Here is a 21,412-nt window from a genome sequence, read left to right on the forward strand (position 1 = left end):
TTCCTCAGGGCTATAACAAGTTGTAAATATGCATGATTTTCGAGATGTGTTCTTCTTTTTGAAATTACATCATCCCCTGGTGATTCGCTTGTGATTGCTTAGAGGAGGGATCGTGAGGGAGGTTAACACGTTTCTCATACAGTCGATCCGTGCAGTAACTATAGTAAAATATTCACCCGTATGGAATAAAGTACTCACACCTCATTGTGCATGTTAGTTATGTGTCATCTCCTATTTTGCAACACACTCAGAAACCTAAAAGTATTGATCTCTAGACTCCTGTTTTTTACAATGCATTAATATTATCCAGATAAACATCTCCTGAAATCCAGAATAAAGGGGGTGATTCTGACCCCGGCGGTCAAGGACCGCCGGGGCCAGGGTCGGCGGGAGCACCGCCAACAGGCTGGCGGTGCCCCGCAGGGCATTCTGACCGCGGCGGTTTGGCCGGGGTCAGAACAGGAAAACCGGCGGTCTCCCGCTGGTTTTCTGCTGCCCTCATGAATCCTCCATGGCGGCGCAGCTTGCTGCGCCGCCATGGGGATTCAGACACCCCATACCGCCATCCTGTTCCTGGCGGACCGCCCGCCAGGAACAGGATGGCGGTATGGGGTGTTGTGGGGCCCCTGGGGGCCCCACAAAGAATTTCAGTGTCTGCTTAGCAGACACTGAAATTCGCGATGGGTGCAACTGCACCCGTCGCACCTTCCCACTCCGCCGGCTCCATTCGGAGCCGGCTTCCTCGTGGGAAGGGGGTTTCCCGCTGGGCTGGCGGGCGGCCTTCTGGCGGTCGCCGGCCAGCCCAGCGGGAAACACAGAATAACCGCAGCGGTCTTCTGACCGCGGTGCGGTATTCTGGAGGGGGGAACTCTGGCGGGCGGCCTTCGCCGCCCGCCAGAGTTAGAATGACCCCCAAAATGTGTTACATATTACACAGACAATACATTCCCATGTCGGTCTACAACAAGCACTTTAAAATTCACTATGCTTCCTTTTGGCGCTTACCAGTACCCCACGGGTGTTCACCAAGGTGATGGCGGCTGTCGCAGCTCATCTGCGCAGATCAGAGGTTTCAGTCTTCTCCTATCTCGGCAACTGAGTGTTGAAGGCGGGCTCGCTCCAGGCTTTTGTCTCCCACCTCCAGACTGTGGCAGACCTCCTGCATTCGCTGAGGTTTACTATAAACATGACAAAGTCACACCTGGCTCCCTCTCAGATACTTCCTTTCATTGGAGCTGTTCTGGACAGAGTGCAGTTTCTGTCTTCTTCTCCTGAGTGGTGAGACCAGGATATTTAGCCTATGATATCGATGTTTTAGCCTCTATCTTGGATTTCAGTAAGAATGACTGAGGCTGCTGGGCTTCATGGCCTCATGCATCCTGCTGGTGACACATGCCTGCTGTCATACGCGGGCTCTGCAGTAGGACCAGATGTTCCAGTGGGCACAGCATCAGGGAAATCTCTCCAACCTGGTCCAGATCTCAGAGGGAACTGCATGAGATCTTCAGTGGTGGCTAAGGAACTTCGATTGGGTCAGAGGCAGATCCCTCTTCTTTCCCCATCGAGATCAGACAGTGGTGACAGATGTGTCACTCCTGGGATGCGGCGGCCACCAGGGAGAGGCAGAAGTCAGAGGCATCTGGTCTCCGGCAGAGTCCGGACTCCATATCAACCTGTTGGAGCTCTGGGCGATCAGACTACTATTGAAAGCGTTTCTTCCCTCTCTCAAAGGGAAGGTAGTGCAGGTGTTCATGGATAACACAACTGTCATGTGGTACTGCAAAAAGCAGGGAGGTGTTGGCTCGTGGACCTTTCATTAAGAGGCTCTGCGCCTCTGGATGTGGCTGGAACACCAGGGCATTTCTCTGGTGGTTTAACATCTGGCGGGCTCTCGCAGAGCCAGATCAGACAACTCAGCCTACAATGCTTTGTCAGTTACAAATGGCATCTCCATCCAGAGGTGGCGCAAGGTCTCTTTCAGCAGTGGGGAGAGCCTTGGTTTGATCTGTTCACCTCCGCAGAGAACGCGCATTGTCAGCAGTATTGCACGTTGGAGTTTCCAAGGGGGCAATTGCTCTGCAACAATTTACGTCTCGAGTGGAACTCATGCCTCCTGTATGCGTGTTTGCCTGTAAATCTTCTGGAATTTCCTCCTAAAGTAGTAGGTGTCATCCTGGCAGCCAGATGTCTGGCTACCAAAATAGTATGTGCAGGATGCTGGGAAATGTTTGCTATCTGGTGTTCCTCCTGTGTCATTCAGTCTTTACATGCAAAGTTGTGTGACATTTTATTGTTTCGAATCTCTCAAGTCTAGCAAGGCTTTCCTGTGGTGGCACTTGAAGGTGTTCTTCCAGCCTTCCTACAGTTGCCCGATGAGCCATCCTTTTTCATATTACTTGTTTCTTGAAAGGAATGAGCCACCTGTTCCTGCCAAAACCTTTTTTGATCATGCAGTGGACCTTAGTTTTGTTCTCAGCTACTTAATGTGCACTCCTTTTGAACTAATGCACAGCTGTCCTATGATTTTTTTGTCCATAGGGAAAGTGTTCCTTTTTGCTGTCACCTCTGCACAATGATGAGTGAACCTCAGGCCTTCTCTGTCAAGCAACCTTACACATTTTTATTTTCATTCAAACTGGCCCTCAGGTCAAACGTTGGCTAGCTAAAGTAGTCACTCCCTTCTTAGTAGGGCAATCCATTACTCTGCAATCCTGCCACACCCTCCTCATCAATCCATGGATGAGGAGTAGCTCTACCATCTTGACCCATGGAAGGCCTTCAGTTTTTAAGGTGTTCATACCAGAGACGACTGGTAATACTATCAACTTTTTGTTTGCATCCCTGTAACGAAAACGGGGAAGCGGTACAAAAAAGAAGCATCCCCCTTTTCAGTGTTTTTGATAGAGACTTCTAGCCACAGATTCCTCATCTTAGAATATTTCACAAGCATGAGACTGGATGCAGAGGTTTTTGAGAAGTACCCCTGTGCGCCAACAGGTGGCATAGTTCGACTTGACGTCAGAGTCGTGCACGCTGGAAATAACATGTGAGGTGTCATCCTTGTGTGCTGATGGCACTTCTTTCCTTTCTTCTCCAGAAGAGCAACCCTCAGTTGCTTTTTGACTTTTTTTCCCTTGATTATTGTTAGCTCCTTTTCAAGAGATTTGTTTCTTCTGTTGTGACAGGATGTCCCCAAAGAAATCAGCTTATTTCAAACCATGTGGTGCCTGCCACAGACTGATGTCTGTGACAGACTCACACTGGGTTTATCTGTGGTGCTTGGCTAGGGACCTCAACTCCAATACCTGTGAGCACTGCCATGCCTTGCTCCCAAAGGTGCTGAGGAAGAGTTCTCTCAAGCTCCTCCCGCCCAACATCAGATGACCCCCACAATGCTCAAAATCCCAGTCTCTCAGAAGGTCCTGGGACCACTTGCAGAGCTGCATCCGGCAGCTACCTTCTCTTTTGAAGTTGTCAGGTAAGTCCTACCACAAAAAGAAATCCAAGAAATCAAAGAGAACTTTGACTATTCTGTGCCCATCAGAGTTATCTGAGGAGCGTTGACACTCCAGGCCTCATGCTTCAGTGGAGCCTGACTCAAGGTATGCTCTGCTCTTCCCTGACTTTCTCAGAGCCAGAAGGACGCCCACCCAGCAGAAAGAATTTTATGAGACCATGCACCTCATATTTAGCTTGACTGCCACGGCTTCTTTGGAGTGCTTTCGGGCCCCACAGACTCGGTAGTGGCCCCCACAGGATCCTCGCCGGTAGGTTCACCCTCAGCACCAGTTGGGCCTAGTGGATACGATGTTGGATCCAGAGTGGAACCGCCGGTGAGACTGAGTCCTTTCTCAGTGCTCGCTTCAGTGCTTATGCTACCTGTCTCACTGACACCCCACCGTGGCGCCATCCCCATCGTCATTCCTGACCACGTCACAGAGCTGGATGAGTATAGTCCGACGCCAGTTCTGGCGCTTACCAGGACATGCCTTCAGGTTGAAGCCAGTGCCTTTTTCATTCAACAGGCCTGAAGAGGGGAATAATGGGCGGGGCCTGACGACCCTTAAGGTTTCAACATCCCCTAGACGATATTGAGAACAACTGGTATGAGGAACTAGCAGAGGCCAGTAAGTTAGTCACCTCACAGAACATTGGCTTGGTCTCTCCCCCTACTGTGGCTATGGAGGAGGGTGCCTCATTCGCTATGCTGATGCATAGGGTTACTGAGGTCTTGGACATTCAGATTACCCTCCGTGGCAGTCAAGGCAAATGTTCTGACAGAGGTGCTTCAGCCAGGAGTTGCCCCATCCAAACCTTTACCACCTTTAATGAAGTCCTTACTGATTTCCTACTCAAGGCCTAGTCCAAGCACTATACAGGGGCATCTGTGCATAGGGCAGTTGTCCACCTCCATCACTTTGCTCCTGGGGACCCCATTTTCCTTACTCAGCACCCCAACCTAGAGAGCTTGGTGGTCCAAGCCTTCACTTCTAGGGTCAATCCTACTACTCCAGCAGATAGGAAATCCAAGAGGCTGGATGCATTTGGGAAGAAGATGTTCTCTTCCACCAGCCTTGCACTGTTGTTAGTGAACAATACGTGCCTTTTGGGCTGATATTCCCATACGATCTAAGATTCATTTGCGCAAGTGCTGCCTATAGTCTCAGAGGAGGCCTAAACCATACTCTTCCAAGCTTTTGCTGACAGGAGAGAGGCAGCAGAATTCACCATGCAATATGGATTGGACACAACCAACTCACAGGGTGGATCGTTTTCATTGTTGGTGGCCCTTTGGAGTCACACCTGGCTGAGAACCAGTGTTTTTTTGATGGGATGTCCAAGCCTCGCCCCCTCGACATGCCCTTCAATCGCTCTCATCTTTTTGGAGCGCCTTAATGATAGCAGAGCTATGACCAAGTCCTTGAGATTGACCACGGCCCCTTGTCAACCCCAGTCTGTCTTGTGTCCCTTTCATGGCAATGGAAAGAGTTTCCAACAATGTCCATACCCTCTCAGCTACCACGGCCAACAGGCTTTCCCAGCCTTTTCATGGCCGAGGATGCAAGTCCCATAGACCATGTGAGACAGGTAACCCAAGGTTGGGCCAATACACCAGGCTTTCAATGTCTCCGTTTGGCATTGAAAGCCTTTCTTCTTTGGCTCAGCAAACAGGGCGAGATAGGATTGCGAAGCCTTTGTCTAGAGCCTCTGTGTCTCTGGACATGGCTGGAACACCAGGTCCTTTTCCTGATGGGTCAACACCGGCGGGGCTCTGAATCCCATGGTGGACAAGCTCAGCTGATGATGCCTACCAGATCACGAATCGCATCTCCATCCAGTGGTGGTGAAAGGTCTCTTTCAAGAGTAGAGAGTGCTTTGGTTATATCTTTTCACTTCCACTGAGAACACACAATGTCCCCAATTTTGAACGCTGAAGTATCCAACTCGGCTGTCGTTCTGAGAAGTTTTTAATCTCAAGTGGAGCTTAAGCCTCCTGTCCGCTTTCCACCAATCCTACTCCTGGTCAGTAACCTATAGAAGATCAGGAATGACCTGGCCCAAGTTATTTATGTGGCTTCAGATTGGGCACTGATAGTCTGGTATCCCAAGCTGTTGAGCGTGAGCATTGGTCCCCCAATCAGGCTGCTTCTTCAAGAGGATCTTCTATCACAACAACAGGGAAGGGTCCTATGCTTGAACATGCCCACTCTTCACCTTCATGCTTGAAGATTGAGTGACAACAGTTTACAGCTTTTGACTTTCCTCTCAATGCCTTTGATGTTATTCAGGCAGCCAGGCAGCCCTCCACTTGTCGGCATACGACTGTGCTGCATGCGATAAAGTTGTGGCACGGTTTGTATCCAGGAACACCAATCCCCTTTCTGCACCCCTTTCTCAGGTCCTTTGTTGCTTTGTCATTGGCCCAGCAGGGGTCTACTCTGGGCATGGTTAAAGGTTACACGCAGACGCTATGCAAGTGTATGGTTATATGGTTATTTGGATGGTTGTATTACTTATGGCCACAGAATTTTAAATAGGTCTATGCCAGCGTATACAGCTTCATAGTGCCATGGTGTGGTCATTGCTTCTCCTCCTTTGGCTTTTTATCTCTTTGCTTCTGGATATGAGGTTCCCCCCTTGGACTCAGGTGCTTGTGGCAGCCTTCAGACCAAAAAATGAAATCCAAAATAAATGGAACTAAAAAAATAACAAATCACTGGAGCTGATTATAAGTACTTCTGAGTGCTCAGAGCGAAGAGGCAGTCAACAAGTGCCATGGGTTCTCATGCGCTGGTCTAGTGCCTGTATTGGTAGAGTTTCCCCGTGCTCTTGTTTTTCTCCCTGTGCATCCCTGCCCACCCCCTTTTAGCCAGCGCAATCACTTGCCTAAGACCACGGCCCTCCAGGACCATTGTTGGGGAAGCCTCGGCCACCACTTGCCCTCACGGATCACTAGTCTGGTACACAGTCTTCTTTTTACGTCCCTCAGTCTTCTTTCACCGCTCACCAGCCCACCTGCTGGCTCCTTTGCTTCCGTCACTCTCCTCCTTGCTTCTGTCTGGGTCTTCAGGGTCCGTGTGCTTGTGCCTCTCCGTTTTCTTGTGTGGCTCAATTCACTGGTCCACGACCTCCGATCTCCTTGCCTCCGATGACTGTTCTAAGGGTTCTCCTTCTTTTATGGTGCCCGACCACATTGCAATGTTGCTATCTTCATCTTGCCTGTGTTCTACACTTCCGGGCTGGTGATTGGCGGTCCCCATGTTGGAGGTGGACAACGCGACCTGTGCCATACTACAGTTACTTATTGGTCATTTCGGCTTTTTTGCTGTTGCCGGACAAACCTTTGTTCAAGTCATCGGTTGTCGCCAGGTTCCTCAAATGTTTGCAACATATGTTTCCTTCCTGGCAATTCTTCCTGTCCAAGTGGGACTTATACCTTATCCTGACTTTTTTATTGTGTGCGCCCTTTGCGCCTCTTCTCAATTGTTCTCTTCGGTTATTGATCATCAAGACTGCTTTTCTAGTGGCCGTTACATCAGCCAGGAGGATCAGTGAATTACAGTCACTCTTGGCATACCCTCCCTACACCACCTTCTATCCGGGCTAGCTGATACTCCTGACACGTGCCTCCCTCCTTCCAAAGGTTGTGAGTTCTTTGCATGTAAGCCAGAACATCAACCTTACCTACCTTTTTTGCTCATCCTTACCTTTCCAAAGAGACAGAGAGACTCCATTGTCTGGACCCAAAAAAGAGTGTTGTCATTTTACCTTCATTGCGCAAGAGTTCAGGGTGGACAATCAGCTCTTTGTAGGGTATGTAGGTGCCAACATGGAGAAAGCTGAGCTGAAATGGACCATCTTACGATGGATAGTACTCTGCATAAAGATCTTCTGCACATTGACTCAGAAGCAACCCCTTGAGGGCTTGTGTGCTCAATCCACCAGATCCAAAGATACGACTACTGTGCTAGCCCACAGAGCCCCTGTCCTGGAAAACTGTCAGGCAGCAGTGCAGGCATCTTTTCACATATTTACTAAGCACCACAGCTTAGGCAGTCAGGTTCACAGTGACAGGCATTTTGACCATTCCATCATGCAGGACTTTCTGGTTTGAACTGGTTTTGCAGACCGACCTCCAAGGAGGCATTGCTTGGGTATATATTCTAGGGTAACAAATCTGCGGATAGAAACCTCTTTTAGCTGAACAAGTTACTTATCTTCTGTAACGCCTTATCTAGTTGTGACTGTGTGTAATAGCAGATTCCTTACCGTCCCTCCCATCCTCTCCACTCTGAGACTTGATTACAGTGTAAGGGTCATCATTTGAAGGGCCTTTTTTACACCAGTGTCCTTTTTTTTTTGTGGCTCCGTGCTCCTGGTGTGGAGAATCGAAAAAGTAACTGACAGCAGCGCACTAGAGTTACGCCTGCAAAAGCACCACACACATCGTTCCTGGTGTAGGTCCCACAGACATGTAGCTGAATGATGCCACCTACCGGTACACAGGTGTAGTGCTCGAAAACTTCTGGATCCAGTCTGCTACCCGGGGAATATTCCAAGGTAAGGAATGGGTGGCTAGACAGAAACTCAACAAGATAAGGTGTTACTGAAGGTAATTGTTCAATATGCATAAAGACCAGCTATAAACTAGTCAAGAGGCAGCATCTGAAATGCTTGTGTGCTCATTCCACCACAGCAAAGCCTGCTAACCCTGTGTTGGTGTGCTGTGTGCCAGTCGTAGACATCTGCCAGGCTACTACATAGGCCTCCCTACACATGTTCACAAACGACTGTTGCCTGGACAAACAGGTCCACTGGGATGGGTATTACATCTGATCTGTTCTTCAGGATTCCTGGTCTAAGTCATTCACAGACCCACCACCTGGAGAGGTACTGCTTTGGTATCTCTTCACAAGATGAGGAATCTGCGGTTAGAAGTCTATCAGAAGAACAAGTTACTTACCTTTGGTAATGTATTTATGGGTAGAAACTCTAACCACAGATTCCGCACTAACCTGTCCTCCTCCCCTCTCTGCATAATAGACTTATATAAGATTCTAAAATTAGAAATCTGCACATTGGCATATTCTTATTTCTATGGAATCCCTGTCCAACAACGCAGAAAAAGATCGGACATAAACTGATGTCATTGTGTGAAGATGGTTCAGGAATAGTGGTCTCAACATCACATCTGCTATGGAACGGACCCAATGTGGAGTAGCACAGTGCCAACTACAAGCGTGTGAGGGGGCTGCTACGAAAATCTTTCAGATCCAGTCTGGTACCTCTGGAAATTCACAAGGTGGGGAACCCGAAGTTAGATTCTCTACCAGAAAGGGTGTTACCAAAGGTAAGTAACACTATATTGTTTGTCATAAATATATCTCCATATATAAAACAATAATACTGTAATAAATACGAATATATGACTATGCTTTCAAACTCCTAACTGAAATTTTGCAGCCTGTGTCAGCCACTCTTGAACCTTTGCTCCCCTTCTATCAGGCCCTCACCTTTACCTTGATACCAAGCCTTATTCCTGCCCACTAGGGAATAGGCGGGTCCAGCATCACAGGTCAGCTCCTTGTGAGAGAGAGTTTCTTAATGAACATCCTACTCAAAAGAGCATGTCTTTTATTCCTGGCAGTGACACTCATCACCTGCCTCATCACCCCACCCATTCCCAAGTCATCACAGGGTAGGTTGGGGTCAGAAAGCATCGCTGATCCCATCCTGTGACAACTTGGAAAAAAGAGTGGGGTTACACAGGAGCAGTAGGAGAAAGGAAAACTCTTCCACTTCCATATTATGCCAGCAAGGACTCCGATTGTCTGCTGCTGCCTGGTTAGGTAAGCTCTTGTGCCTGCCACAACCTGCCAGCCTGTGTTTGCTTCCTTCCTTCCTCAAGGCTAGAGCAGAAGGTGCAGACAGTTTCCTTGTTCCTGTAAAACACGAGTTCTGGATGTACAAAAATATATGCTTTTTATATAGCAAACATTCTGAACTCACATATTCCAAGGCTCTCTCATATGTTCTAATGACTTATGATAAGTCATGTCAGTAGTGAGAGCAACAAGGCCAGTGATCATAGTCTTTACATTGAGGGCAGAGAAGTGCAAGCTTTGAGGGCAGTGGGGAATAACATCACCAGTTTCCAGAACATCTTTAATAGTTCTCAGGCTGCACAGTCTTGTTTTCTGATTGGCCAAAGATGCCTGATGCATGCCATGTATAGCATACCTGAATGTAAATTGTTTTTTCACAGGCATTTATTTTTACAATCTTGTTCTTGGCTCTTTGTATGAATGTCATTTGTTTATACTTCATAAATGTTTCTTGTCTGCACTGCTCCATCGACCCTTGAGGTCTGCTCCACACTATAGAAAGCTATGTACATTATTAATAGTTTATGTTTTATAGTAAAAGACTTCCTAAAGTACTGCTGAGTGATTGTGGCAACTTTTCACACTAGATCTTCAGACTTTCAAATCATTGTTGACCTGTCATTACCACATCTTGAGATGACGTACTTCAAGGCACTCTTATATGTGCTAGTAACATCATTAGTGCTTGATGGCTCCTTGTATGCTGTACAAAATGGAATCGTTTTTTTAATTTGGAGCACCCATCCAGAGCTTATGCAATTTATGGCAATCTCATATGGGATACACTGGAGTTTATTGAAGCGTCAGGGCATTTTCCTGATCATGAACCACCTGGCAAGGTCCCTGAATTCCACAGTGGACAAGCTCAGTAGAGGGTGCCCTGGAGATAATGAACTCTGTCTACATCCTGAGTTGGGCAGGGCATCTTCTGGCAATGAGGAGAACCCTAGTTAGATCTTTTTGCCACCACTGAGAACATACAGTTCAAGTTTTGTGCATTGGAGTTTTTGCAAGAAAACTTCATAGGAGATGCATTCTAGCTGGAATGGAACATGGAACTTCTGAATGCCTTCCCACCCTGCCAGTCATGCTGTATGTTCCGAAAAAGTTCAGGAATAACCAGGTCCAGGTCCTCCTTGTGGCTTCAGGTTGGGCCAGGAGAGTGTGGTACCTGGAACGTCTGGACATGAGCAACTGCCATTCAATTATTTTGTTACTTGAGGCAAATCGTCTCCCACACCAGCGAGGCTGTCGTTCACCCAAATTTATACAGTCTAATCCATGTGTGGATGTCATCCTTTTCATTTTTTTCACAGTATTATAGAGCGCAGATAAGGCATTACAGTGTTTTACATGAGCACCAGATTACCTTACTCAAGGTCATTTTTTTTGTTTGTTTTTTAGACATAGAGAGATGAAGTGATTTGCCCAGACTTACAGGATAGTGAGCCAAAGCTGAGACTAAAACCTGGTTGCTAAGTTTCAAAGTTGGCAGTTCTGGCTATTAGGCCACTTTTCCTCCTATCCTTGATGCTAAGGTCCCTTCTACGAAGTCCATTTATGCCGGTCCCTGAGACAAGTTTGAAGCCTGGTGTGGTGTCCACAAGATTGACCCTTTCTAAGCAGAGCTTTTTATCTTTGGCCCAGCAAAGGCATTGCAAGTTGCACTGTTAAAGGTCATTTGTTTACTGTAGGAAGCTGGCTTTGTATATACTATCTCAAAGTGAGAGATAGTGTGCACAGAGTCCAGGGGTTCCCCAAGAGGCTTGACAGAGGCAATAATAGGTAATACTAATGCTCTATTTGTAGTAGTGTGGTCGAGCAGTTAGGCTTATCAGAGGGTTGTGTTAAGCATTTGTTGTACACACACAGGTAATAAATGAGAACACACACTCAATGACTTAACTCCAGGCCAATAGGTTTTTATACAGAAAAACATTGTTTTCCTAATTTATTTTACAACCACAAGTGTCAAATTGCAGGTACGTACATTAAATGTAAGGTACTTTACATAGGCATATATAGAACTTTGAATCAATGCAGTAATGTGCACAGTTTGGCATAAAATGGCAATAAGCTATTTTAAAAGTGCACACTGCAAAATTCAACAGTTCCTGGGGAGGTAAGTACAGGTTAGTTTTTGAGGTAAGTTAAGCACTTCAAGTTCAATCTCCGGGGCATAGGCAGCCCACTGTTGGGGGTTCAAGTCTACCCCAAACACCCAGCACCAGCAACACAGGGACGGTCAGGTGCAGAAGTCCAAGAGGGGCCCAAATAACATAGGCGCTTATGGAGACTAGGGGTGCTCTGGTTCCAGTCTGCTAGCAGGTAAGTTCCTTCGTCCTCGGGGAGCAGACCATGGGGGTTTTGTAGAGCACTGGGGGGGTCCCAAGTAGGCACACAAAATACACCCTCAGCGGCATGGGGGTGGCCGGGTGCAGTGGGCAAACAAGGCGTCAGGTTTTGTATAGGAATCAATGGAGGGACCTGGGGGTCACACAGACGATGCAGGCAGGGCACAGGGGGGCTTCTCAGGCCAGCCACCGACTGGGCAAGGATGAGGGCTGCCTCCTGGTCACTGCTGCACTGGTGGTTGGTTCTTCACGGGCCTGGGGGCTACGGGTGCAGTGCTTCTTCCAGGCCTCGGGTTTCTTTGTTACCGGGCAGTCGCGGTCAGGGGGGTCCTCAGGATTCCCTCTGCTGGCGTCGTCGTGCGGGTGCAGAGAGGTCAGCTCAGGGTGGACATGTCGTTGGAGTCGCCTGGGGGTCCTCTCTGCAGCATTGGTTTCTCTGGACACGGGCCAGGGGCATCGGGTGCAGAGTGGTGGGGACTCACGCTTCTGGAGTGAGGTGAGAGTCCCTTTAAGGATGGTTTCTTCTTGTTGCTTTAGACAGGGTGCCGTCCACAGGAGTTTCTTGGTCCTTTGGATTTGCAGGGCAGTCCTCTGAGCCGTCAGAGGTTGCTGGGCCTGCAGGATGCATCGATGTTGCAGGTTCTTTGAATGAGGAGACAGGCCGGTAGGGCTGAGGCCAAAGCAGTTGTCGGCTTCCTTCTTCTCTGTGGGATTTTCAGGTCAGCAGTCCTTCTTCTTGTTAGGTCATCAGGAATCTGATTTCATGGGTTCAGGGTCACCCCTAAATACTAAATTTAAGGCTGTGTTTAGGGCTGGAGGGCAGTGGTCAATGGCTTCACCCTCCCTGTACCTCCTCCCTTTGGGCAGGGGAGCACATCCCAAATCCTATTGGGCTAAATCCTCCAGAGCAAGATGGAAGATTTTCTAAGGAGGGGGGGTCACACCAGCCCTGGTCACCTTAGGGGTGGACCTGGCTGAAGGGCTGACTCCTCCGTGTTTTTCACATTATCTCCCTGGACTTGCTGCCAGAAGTGGGGGCTGTGTCCAGGGGGCAGGCATTTCCACTAGCTGGAGTGCCCTGGGGTGTTGTAACACCAGGCTTGAGCCTTTGAGGCTCACCACCAGGTGTTACAGTTCCTACAGGGGGAGGTGTGCAGCACCTCCACCCAGGACAGGCTTTGTTCCTGGTCACAGAGTGCACAAAGGCACTCACCCCATGTGGTCAGAAACTAGTCTGGAAGTGGCAGGCTGGCAGAGACCGGTCAGCCTGGCACTAGCAGTTGGGCTGGCATGCAGGGTGAATCTCTAAGATGCTCTCTGTGTGCGTTTCTCAATAAATCCCACACTGGCATCAGTTTGGGTTTATTGTGCTGAGAAGTTTGATACCAAACTTCCCAGTATTTAGTGTAGCCATTATGGAACTGTGGAGTTCGTGTTTGACAAACTCCCAGACCATGTACTCTTTATGGCTACCCTGCACTAACAATGCCTAAGAATTGTCTAAGACACTGTAGGGGCATAGTGCTCATGCAGCTATGCCCTCACCTGTGGTATAGTGCACCCTGTCTTAGGGTTGTAAGGCCTTCTAGAGGGGTGACTTACCTAAGCCACAGGCAGTGGGATGTGGGCATGGCACTCTTAGGGAAGTGCCATGTTGACTTAGTCTTTTTATCCCCACCAGCAAACACAAGCTGTGAGGCAGTGTGCATGTGCTGAGTGAGAGGTCCCCAGGGTGGCGTAATAAATGCTGCAGCCCTTCCATGGTCACAGGGCCCTTGGTACTAGGGGTACCTTTTACAAGGGACTTGTCTGTGTGCCAGTGCTGTGCCAATTTTTGAACAGTTTTAGGGAAAGAACACTGATGCTGGGGCCTGGTTAGCAGGGTCCCAGCACACTTTCTATCAAAGCTGGCATCAACAAAAGGCAACAACTTAGGGGGTAAACATGCCAACAGTGGCATTTTCCTTCATTTACCCTTTCAGTTTTTCTATGTTTTCTATGTTTACCTATCCAACCAGCCTTGTTTAAATAACCTGGTGTGATGACATTTATAAATGTTTTGGCTGACATTTCCTCCCAAACTGTTTGTGTTGCCACAGTGAGACCTTAACTTGGTCTTTATTTTCTAGCTGCTCGATGCATCTCCTGACTTTAAGGATTGTCTTCCTGATTGGTATAACTTCAGCTCATTGTGTGAGTGAACTTCAGGCACTCTCTGTGCAACCGCCTATACCACCGTTTCCCCAGACAATTTGCTGGTTGGGTGGCATTCTTGCAAAAAGTAATGACTACCTTCCACATTGGTCAATCCGTCATGCTACCAGTTCGCTTTGCTCCCACCTCACCTCAAAATGAGGAGTAAAGGCTTTATCGTCTGGACCCCCAAAGGGGCTTTAAGTGTTTACACGTATTGTACCAAGTAACACCATGTGGCTTTTTGTGGGGTTCGTTGGGGCAAAGAAAGGGACGGATGTGCAGAAAAAGACCCTGTTGACGTGGATAGTTCTCTGCATTAAGATCTGCTATGCATTGTTGTGAGGAAATGGGGTGTATTATGGTGTGATTGTGCAAATTCACCATGTAATATACTTACCAACCCCAGTAGCACCCTTGGGTTTCTTCTGTCAAGCCCTTAGCTCAATCATGGGTAGCTATGGCACTGAGCAGCAAGGCTTATACTGGGACTCAAATTTTAAACATGTAAACAGCACCAAAACAATTGCAGAAGAGAAAAAACACAGCACACAAGATAAAAATGTAGACATCAAAATGAGAAAGATATGGATTTTACAAGAAGTAATAGTCAGTAGAATTTCCATCAACTGCGAACAAGCCTTTTGCAAAGTCACTGAATTTGACACTTTAAAACTATTTTGAGGAAAACTTAGATAAGTGTCATTGCAGTTGGTTAGAAGTATTTGGGGCGACAACCTACAATAGGGAGCTAGTCAGGGGGAGACCAGCAAGGTCCTCAAGAATGTTTTCTGTTACAGAAGAAGCAGCCTTTAACAGTCCTAGGTACTTTATCTCCATTGCAATGGATTCCTACAAAGTGATTCTGATGGGAGAGAAGAAGGATGCTGAAGATGCTCCAAGGATGCTGTGGATGCAACGCGGTCAACCAAGGTCTTCCTGCAGGGATCCCTCAGTCTACGAAGATGATGAGGTAGTCCCACAAAGTCCCGTCCGGTCTGGCCAAAGTCCAATAGTAACTGGACTACCAGTCACCCATTTTTGCGGTCATAGGCCAAACCTTTTTTAGTTGATGACTTACCTTCTAGGATTCCCAGGAACTCTCAGACAGCACTCCCAGATTCAACAAATTCAGGTGCAACTCTGTGCATCTGGTCTTGGTCGTCGGTGCTGCATGGCGGCGGTGGTAGCTGCTTGAAGACTTTGGGCTACAAACGTACCCCCAGCAGGCTTCTTCTGCTGTTTTGTCCCTGAGCTGCGAACAGGAAGTCAGTCAGCTAGCCCTCAGAGTTCTGTTGGCTTGACTGGGCTCTGGAGATGACTTCTCCTCGAGCAGGACACTCCAGGCACAGTCCCTCTCTTCGCTAGCCACAAGGTGCAGCAAGTGCAGTCACGTTCAATGTAGCATGTCTTTGTTGGTCCCACGGTGTAGCATGGCAGACCTCCTTCAGTCCTACTTCCCAGTTGGTCGTGATCTGAGATCTGTGTGCCAGGGTGCCCATCATATGCTCTGACAAAATGCCCTCAGGGCAGTATGTCATTGGTAGCCAGTGGGCCATCAGGTTCCCTTCCACTTGGTGACCGCTTCCTGTAGATTGTGAGGCATTTGGCTTTCCCAAGATGCACCATTCTGCCTACTCTCAAGATGACTAGACCCCTCTCTTGGTGTTTCGACCTCGTCGTCTTCCCCTGGAGTGTGGCTACTTCACAGCTACATGCCCCTGTGGAAACTGGTTTGGCAACTAGTTTCCCCCTCTCTGCTTCCCATGCCAGCCTGTCTAACTCAACAATGGGGCTGCCATCCCACCGGTTTCCCACTTCTACTATTCAAAGGCAGCTTTACAGTGAAAGCCTGCACTTTTGGCACTGGCACCTAAGTGGCTACCCTCAGGAGGGAGGTGACACCTCCCTGCCCTGCAAACCCTCATTGTTCTCTTTCCTGAGAGTCATTTGCATGTCTCTTCAGGTGGGCAGAATGCTGTTTAGTGGAGTAGGCACGTGTGTGCACGGGAAGTCACAAGAGTCTGAAGGGCAATAAAGTGGCAGCTTAACTAAAGCTGCAGGGTGCAACAACTTATATTAATTTCGACTTGAGATACAAGTCAGGCTTAATGTCACAAGTTGTTTGATGTCTTGGTGTGCTGACTTTGGTTGCACCATTCAGGAGTTAGCACAGCTGAGTGGGCAACGTGTGACCCTGTATTCACCAACTGGGTGACCAATACTTTCCACAGTAAAACAGGAATCTCTCTAGGTTTGCAGTCAGGTCATGTAAAATACATGACCTGTCTGTGCCTTATGCTTTTAGGGCTTGCAAAGATGAACAAGCAGAGTGGTTAATGCCAAGGAGGTTTGCACATCCAATCCTAATTAATGGGTACATGTGAATATAGGTAGAAATTCTGATTCCTTATGAATACCTGCAAAATGTTTGCCGAACCTGGTGTGACATCCAACCATCAGGGATGTCGAAATATTGCTGACTGGAAGGCCAGTCAGAAATGGATACAACTTTAAATACCAGGGCACCCCAAAGTTGTCCAAAAAGTGTTCATCCAAGTGGAACAGTGCAAACAGAATCCAAAGACACGATATTGAAGTTGATGAAGATTTATTCTTTTCGAGAAATGGCGGGTCCAGAGTACAGCCAACACATGTTTCATCACATAGACTTTATCAAGGCCAGAGTTTAAAGTGGATGATGGTATCCAGTATAGATGGGCGATGTAAGTACCTACAGTTATGATATGGAGAAGTGTCTCACCAGGCTTGGAAATTGAAGTTCAAAACTCAGAACTTATCCTCGGAGGCCTCTCAAAATGTGTCGCTGGAGGCATAGGCCATGATATGCCGTGCAGAGATGCATCGGCAAATCGTATGCTTTTAGGGCTTGGTAGGCCTGCCAGAGGGGTGACTTACACACCTGTCCAGGGGAAGTGGTGACTTTGCCATTGACTTCAAAGATAAAGTCAGGCTAGCAGCTCAGGACTGCTCTGCCAGTCCGCAGTAGTGGGCTGGGGGACTTGTTTCATTTGAGGGACCTCAAGGGTGGCACAACCAGCGATACAAGCCCTCGGGTACTTCTCTAACTTTATATGATTTTTGGTATGAGTCCACTTCACAGCCCTCCACGGGCGGACGTACTGCTTTGTTATCTATTCCAAGGGGAAGAATCTGCAGTTAGAAGTATCCATCAGAAAAACAAGTTACTTACCTCCAATAACGCTCTTTCTGGTGCATGCGCTAACCCCAGATTTCCCACTGTCCACCCACCTTCCCGTTCTGTGGAGTGGCCTCTTTTTAATATCTTGTAAAAACCCAGGTTAGGAATCAGCACGCTCGTACCAACAGAAAAACTGTCTAATGGTGCAAAAAGGGAAAAAATACAGAACCAACGCCAAGGCACAGAAGTGGTGCTTATATGTGGCTGTAAATCTGGGGCAGTATGGAACCAGTGTGGAGCAACTTAGCATAACCTAGAGGTGCTTGCGAGAATGGCTCAAGAGATGCTTCTGATCCAGACTGTCCGCTGGGGCGTATTTTAAGGTGAAGAATCCGCAGATAAGAGTATCCACCAGAAAGACCACTGCAGAAGATAAGCAACCTACTTATAGGGTTTCGTAAGACATTCTTCAAAAGCCCTTTACCATCCTGCTGCAAAGATCAATTTGTTTTTGTCTACTATTTACTGGAAAAGACAATGGCTGAATGGGATTTTAGTGCACAGTGTATACCACTTTTATTTGCATACACAGAGTTTAGGATGAGAACCAAAGGAATGTGGCACCAGTGTGTCAGGACTGTAAAATCCCCCCAAAATTGGCATTTGGGTGTCTCTGAATAAAATAGTTCCTAATGTATACTGTAACACAGTAATGATCATCAGAAGTGTAAAATATATGTGTCTACAAAAATATTGTTATTAGTGTATGTTATCACACAATGATGAGCATGTTCAGAATGGGTATGGTTGTACATTGTGTTGTTAATACAGTACTGCATGTTGTTACATAATAACAAACATAAAATATGTAATTTGTTTGATTGTACGCTGTACTGTCTTAACCTCACAAACTGCATTTCTGCCAGAACTTTAAAGGTCTACATAAACATATAACTCCCTCTCTCTGAGAGCTAACTACCATGGTACGCTTGGTAGAATCTCTTGTTCCGGTTGCTTACTATTACCCAAGTGCTGGATCTTAAGCAAGTGGTTTTTGATAGCTCAGTGCTCTGTTGTCTTCTCTTGTGGGATTCTGGTGCTTTTTTCTGAACATTTTCTTATTAATTAATCTGTAATCTGATTTTGTCACTCAGATCATTGTCATCCAGGAGACTGCCTGAATAGGACAATACCGAACCCACTGCGTTTGCCAATGGACTTGCGTCTGATGGTGGATACCTCATTCAACTCACCCTCTATCAGTCCTGAAATGGTGTCTGGCTTTCTTGGCACTGTTTTGGAAGGGCTAAAGATCTCCCCTCACCCCGAGGACCCAGGAAACACCACCAGAATCTCCTTTCTCCAAACTGGATCCCAGCGGTGGGCCATGAGACTCCGTACTCTTTCAGAAAAGAAACCTTTGGAAAATGGTCTTTCAGAAGAGGACCTTTTGGAAAATGACTCTTCAGAGTTCGGCTTCACCCGACACATAACACGACAGGACATGAAGCATCACATACACAAGTCCCTGAAACTGTGGCCCCACATACTCCAGCTAACAGGTGCCTTGGAATGGGCAGTGGAGACAGGCTTCCCACATGACTATCCTGGGAGATTGAGGGGCCTCTTGGTAGTATTTACAGGAAACACCAGACATTGGGATCAGGAGAAGCATATGGGTCTTGTTCGGCTTGCTGACTGCAAGGATGTCATTTTGTTCATCTTGTTGCTTGGAACGAGCCCAACAGCTGAGGACATGGAGGCAACCCTTGATGGAATGGGCATTGCCCCATGGAAGTACCACATGCTGCAGTTGCCTATGACACTGGAGCCGGAGATAGAATATGCAAGGAGGACAGTTCTGGCATTTTTCCGGCAAGTTTTAGGTGAGCAATTGTTGGTGCTTCTAAAAGCCAGAAAACCTTAAAGAACCTAGAATCCGCAATACAATAATAGTGGTATTTATTGCCTAGCCATGTTATTCCAGAGAGGTAATTTCCTTAGAAAATGAGCTTTGGGGCTAAGAGATGGTTCTGCCAAGAGATTAGGTGAGTGCTGCAAATCATAGTAAAGTGGGACCCAAGAGCTGTGCAAAATAGAGGTATCAAATCTCTATAAAGCAACACAGATCATATTTCCTCAGCCATAAGTTTTTAAATAAGCTACCCATACTTCCTCCATCAATCACTATACGGTTTTTGCACCTTACTTCATAGTCATTATTTGTATTTATTTATTTATGCAGTAGCACAAACCAGAACCACGTGGGTGGTAGAATGCTTTACAAGGTAGATAACGAGTACAAAATAAGATGTTTTGTGAGGGTAAAGTATTAGACTAGAGAATAAACCCAATGGATGTTTAGTAGGATATACAGCATAAAGAATATTTACCAAGGTAACAATAGAAAGTAAAAACAATATTGAGGGGTGGATCGTCTGTCAATGAGAGCAGATAAGGGTAATTTAAAAAAAGGGGGCCCTGGCCGACACGTTTTAGGAAAGGTGAATATACATTACTATTGGAGTGAAGCATATAAAATGGAGTGTTGGTAGTCTACTGTCAAAGCTGGCATTGCCTGTCTTTTGTCCCTAAGTCAATGTTCAATTGTAGTGACTAGTTTTACTAAAAAATAAAATGCTTTCCTTCATCAGTTTTATTTTAGAACATTATATTTTTCAAGCTATCCCTAACTGTTTTTTTAATCATACAATTTTATTGTAGAAAATTAACTTGATTGTTGTCCCACATAATACAATACAGCCAGAAATTCATTTTGTAAAGGGTAGGATGGCATAACACCCAAACATACAATCTGATAGAGACTTTAGCTGCAGAATTATCCCCAGGTGTCAGACTGGATCCAGAATTTTATTGTGAACTGTACCCCTGCACACCAGTAGGTGGCTTTGTTCGGCTCAAGTGGTGTCATCAGTGTCAGAAGTTACATGTGCTGTGCCAATATAGGTACGGCCCAGTGCGCTGACGCCATTTCTAATCTTTCCACTCAATTTTTGACTGACCTGTTTTTAAATTCATTTTTGAGACTCTTCTCCTTGTGTGGCAGTACTGTCCCCGGAGAAGGCTGGCTTCAAGCCCTGTCGTGCATGTCATCGAGAGGTGTCAGTGATGGACCTCACCTTGTTTGCCTCTGGTGCCTGGAGGGCGACCACAACGCGGAGACCTGTGGCTACTGCTGCGCAGTGCACCACAAAGCCGTTAGGGAGCGATCGTTCAACCACCTAGCCATTCGATGTTAAAAGCCAAAATGGTCTTGATCTTGGTCGAGAGGAAGGTCTCGGGATCGGTGTTGCAGTCAAAGCTGTCTGGGCATTCAGGTAAGTCTGAAATTAAAAAGAAGAACAAGAAGTTGAAGAGGCCTTTGACTTTGCCCCATCTATTGTAGTCTTCAAATGAGATGAGGGAGGGTCGTCATTCGAGGCCTAGCTCCCCATTGAGGCTTCCCCTAGGCTGGCTCCGTGCCTTGCTGAGCTTCCATGAGCCTGAGTGACCCCTGCCCAACTTCAGGAGTTCTATGGGGCCATGCACCAATTTGGGTGGCCAGTCCCCGCCAGCTCACCTTCGGGTCCTGAAGGTTCAGGAGGGCGCCTACTGGTTCCGTACCGGTGGGTCTACAGCCGACACCAACTTTGGAACCACTGATGAATCCAGACCTGCATCGCTCACACCACCTCAAACTTCCCTGGCGCCAGTCCTGATGCCGACGCTCCCAGCACTGCCATCTCCCTTCATCTGCACCATCCCCATTCTCATCCTCGGCATAGAGCTGTAGGGGTGTTGGCTAACACCGACTCTGGTGCCAACTGGGACCATGCCTTCGCAGCTGATGCCTGAGCCCTATTACTGTGGGCTAGGACTTGGGGAAGATTGGGAGGGTCACAGAACCCTGAAGAATACCAGCCCAAAGACCCAAATGTGGACTGGTGGGAGACTTGAGAGAGGCCAGTGGATTGGACACTTCCCTAGATACTGGCATTCTTTCTCCCCATACCGTGGTTACAAAGGATGGAGCATTATTTGCAGTGGTGGTGAGAAGTGCAGCTGAGGTCCTGGAGGCAGTCAAACCCAACGTCTTGACAGAGGTGCTTCATCCGGAAACGATCCCCCTCTGAATTGCTTTTCCTTTTAAATGAAGCCTTTACAGATGCTCTGCATGGAACTTAGTCCAAATCCATCACAGGGGCTCAAGGACAATGCCCTGCCGCCACTGTCCTGCTCTAGGGGTCCCCCAGTTCCTCATGCAACACCCTACCCAGGAGAGCTTGGTAGTACTTACCTTAAAATTTCCCCAAGGT

At 47.4% G+C, this 21,412-nt stretch overlaps 1 protein-coding gene across 1 annotated transcript in view; it reads left to right on the forward strand.

The window, feature by feature from the left end:
* LOC138265861 (collagen alpha-6(VI) chain-like) overlaps positions 1 to 21,412 on the forward strand; it is a 228,723-nt gene that overhangs the window by 98,054 nt on the left and 109,257 nt on the right. The window contains exon 3 of the mRNA XM_069213966.1: positions 18,251 to 18,982. Coding sequence (XP_069070067.1) covers positions 18,251 to 18,982 — 732 coding nt within the window. The remainder of the gene's footprint in view (positions 1 to 18,250; positions 18,983 to 21,412) is intronic.

Source organism: Pleurodeles waltl, chromosome 11 (genome assembly GCF_031143425.1).
Source record: "Pleurodeles waltl isolate 20211129_DDA chromosome 11, aPleWal1.hap1.20221129, whole genome shotgun sequence".
Lineage (NCBI taxonomy): Eukaryota > Metazoa > Chordata > Amphibia > Caudata > Salamandridae > Pleurodeles > Pleurodeles waltl.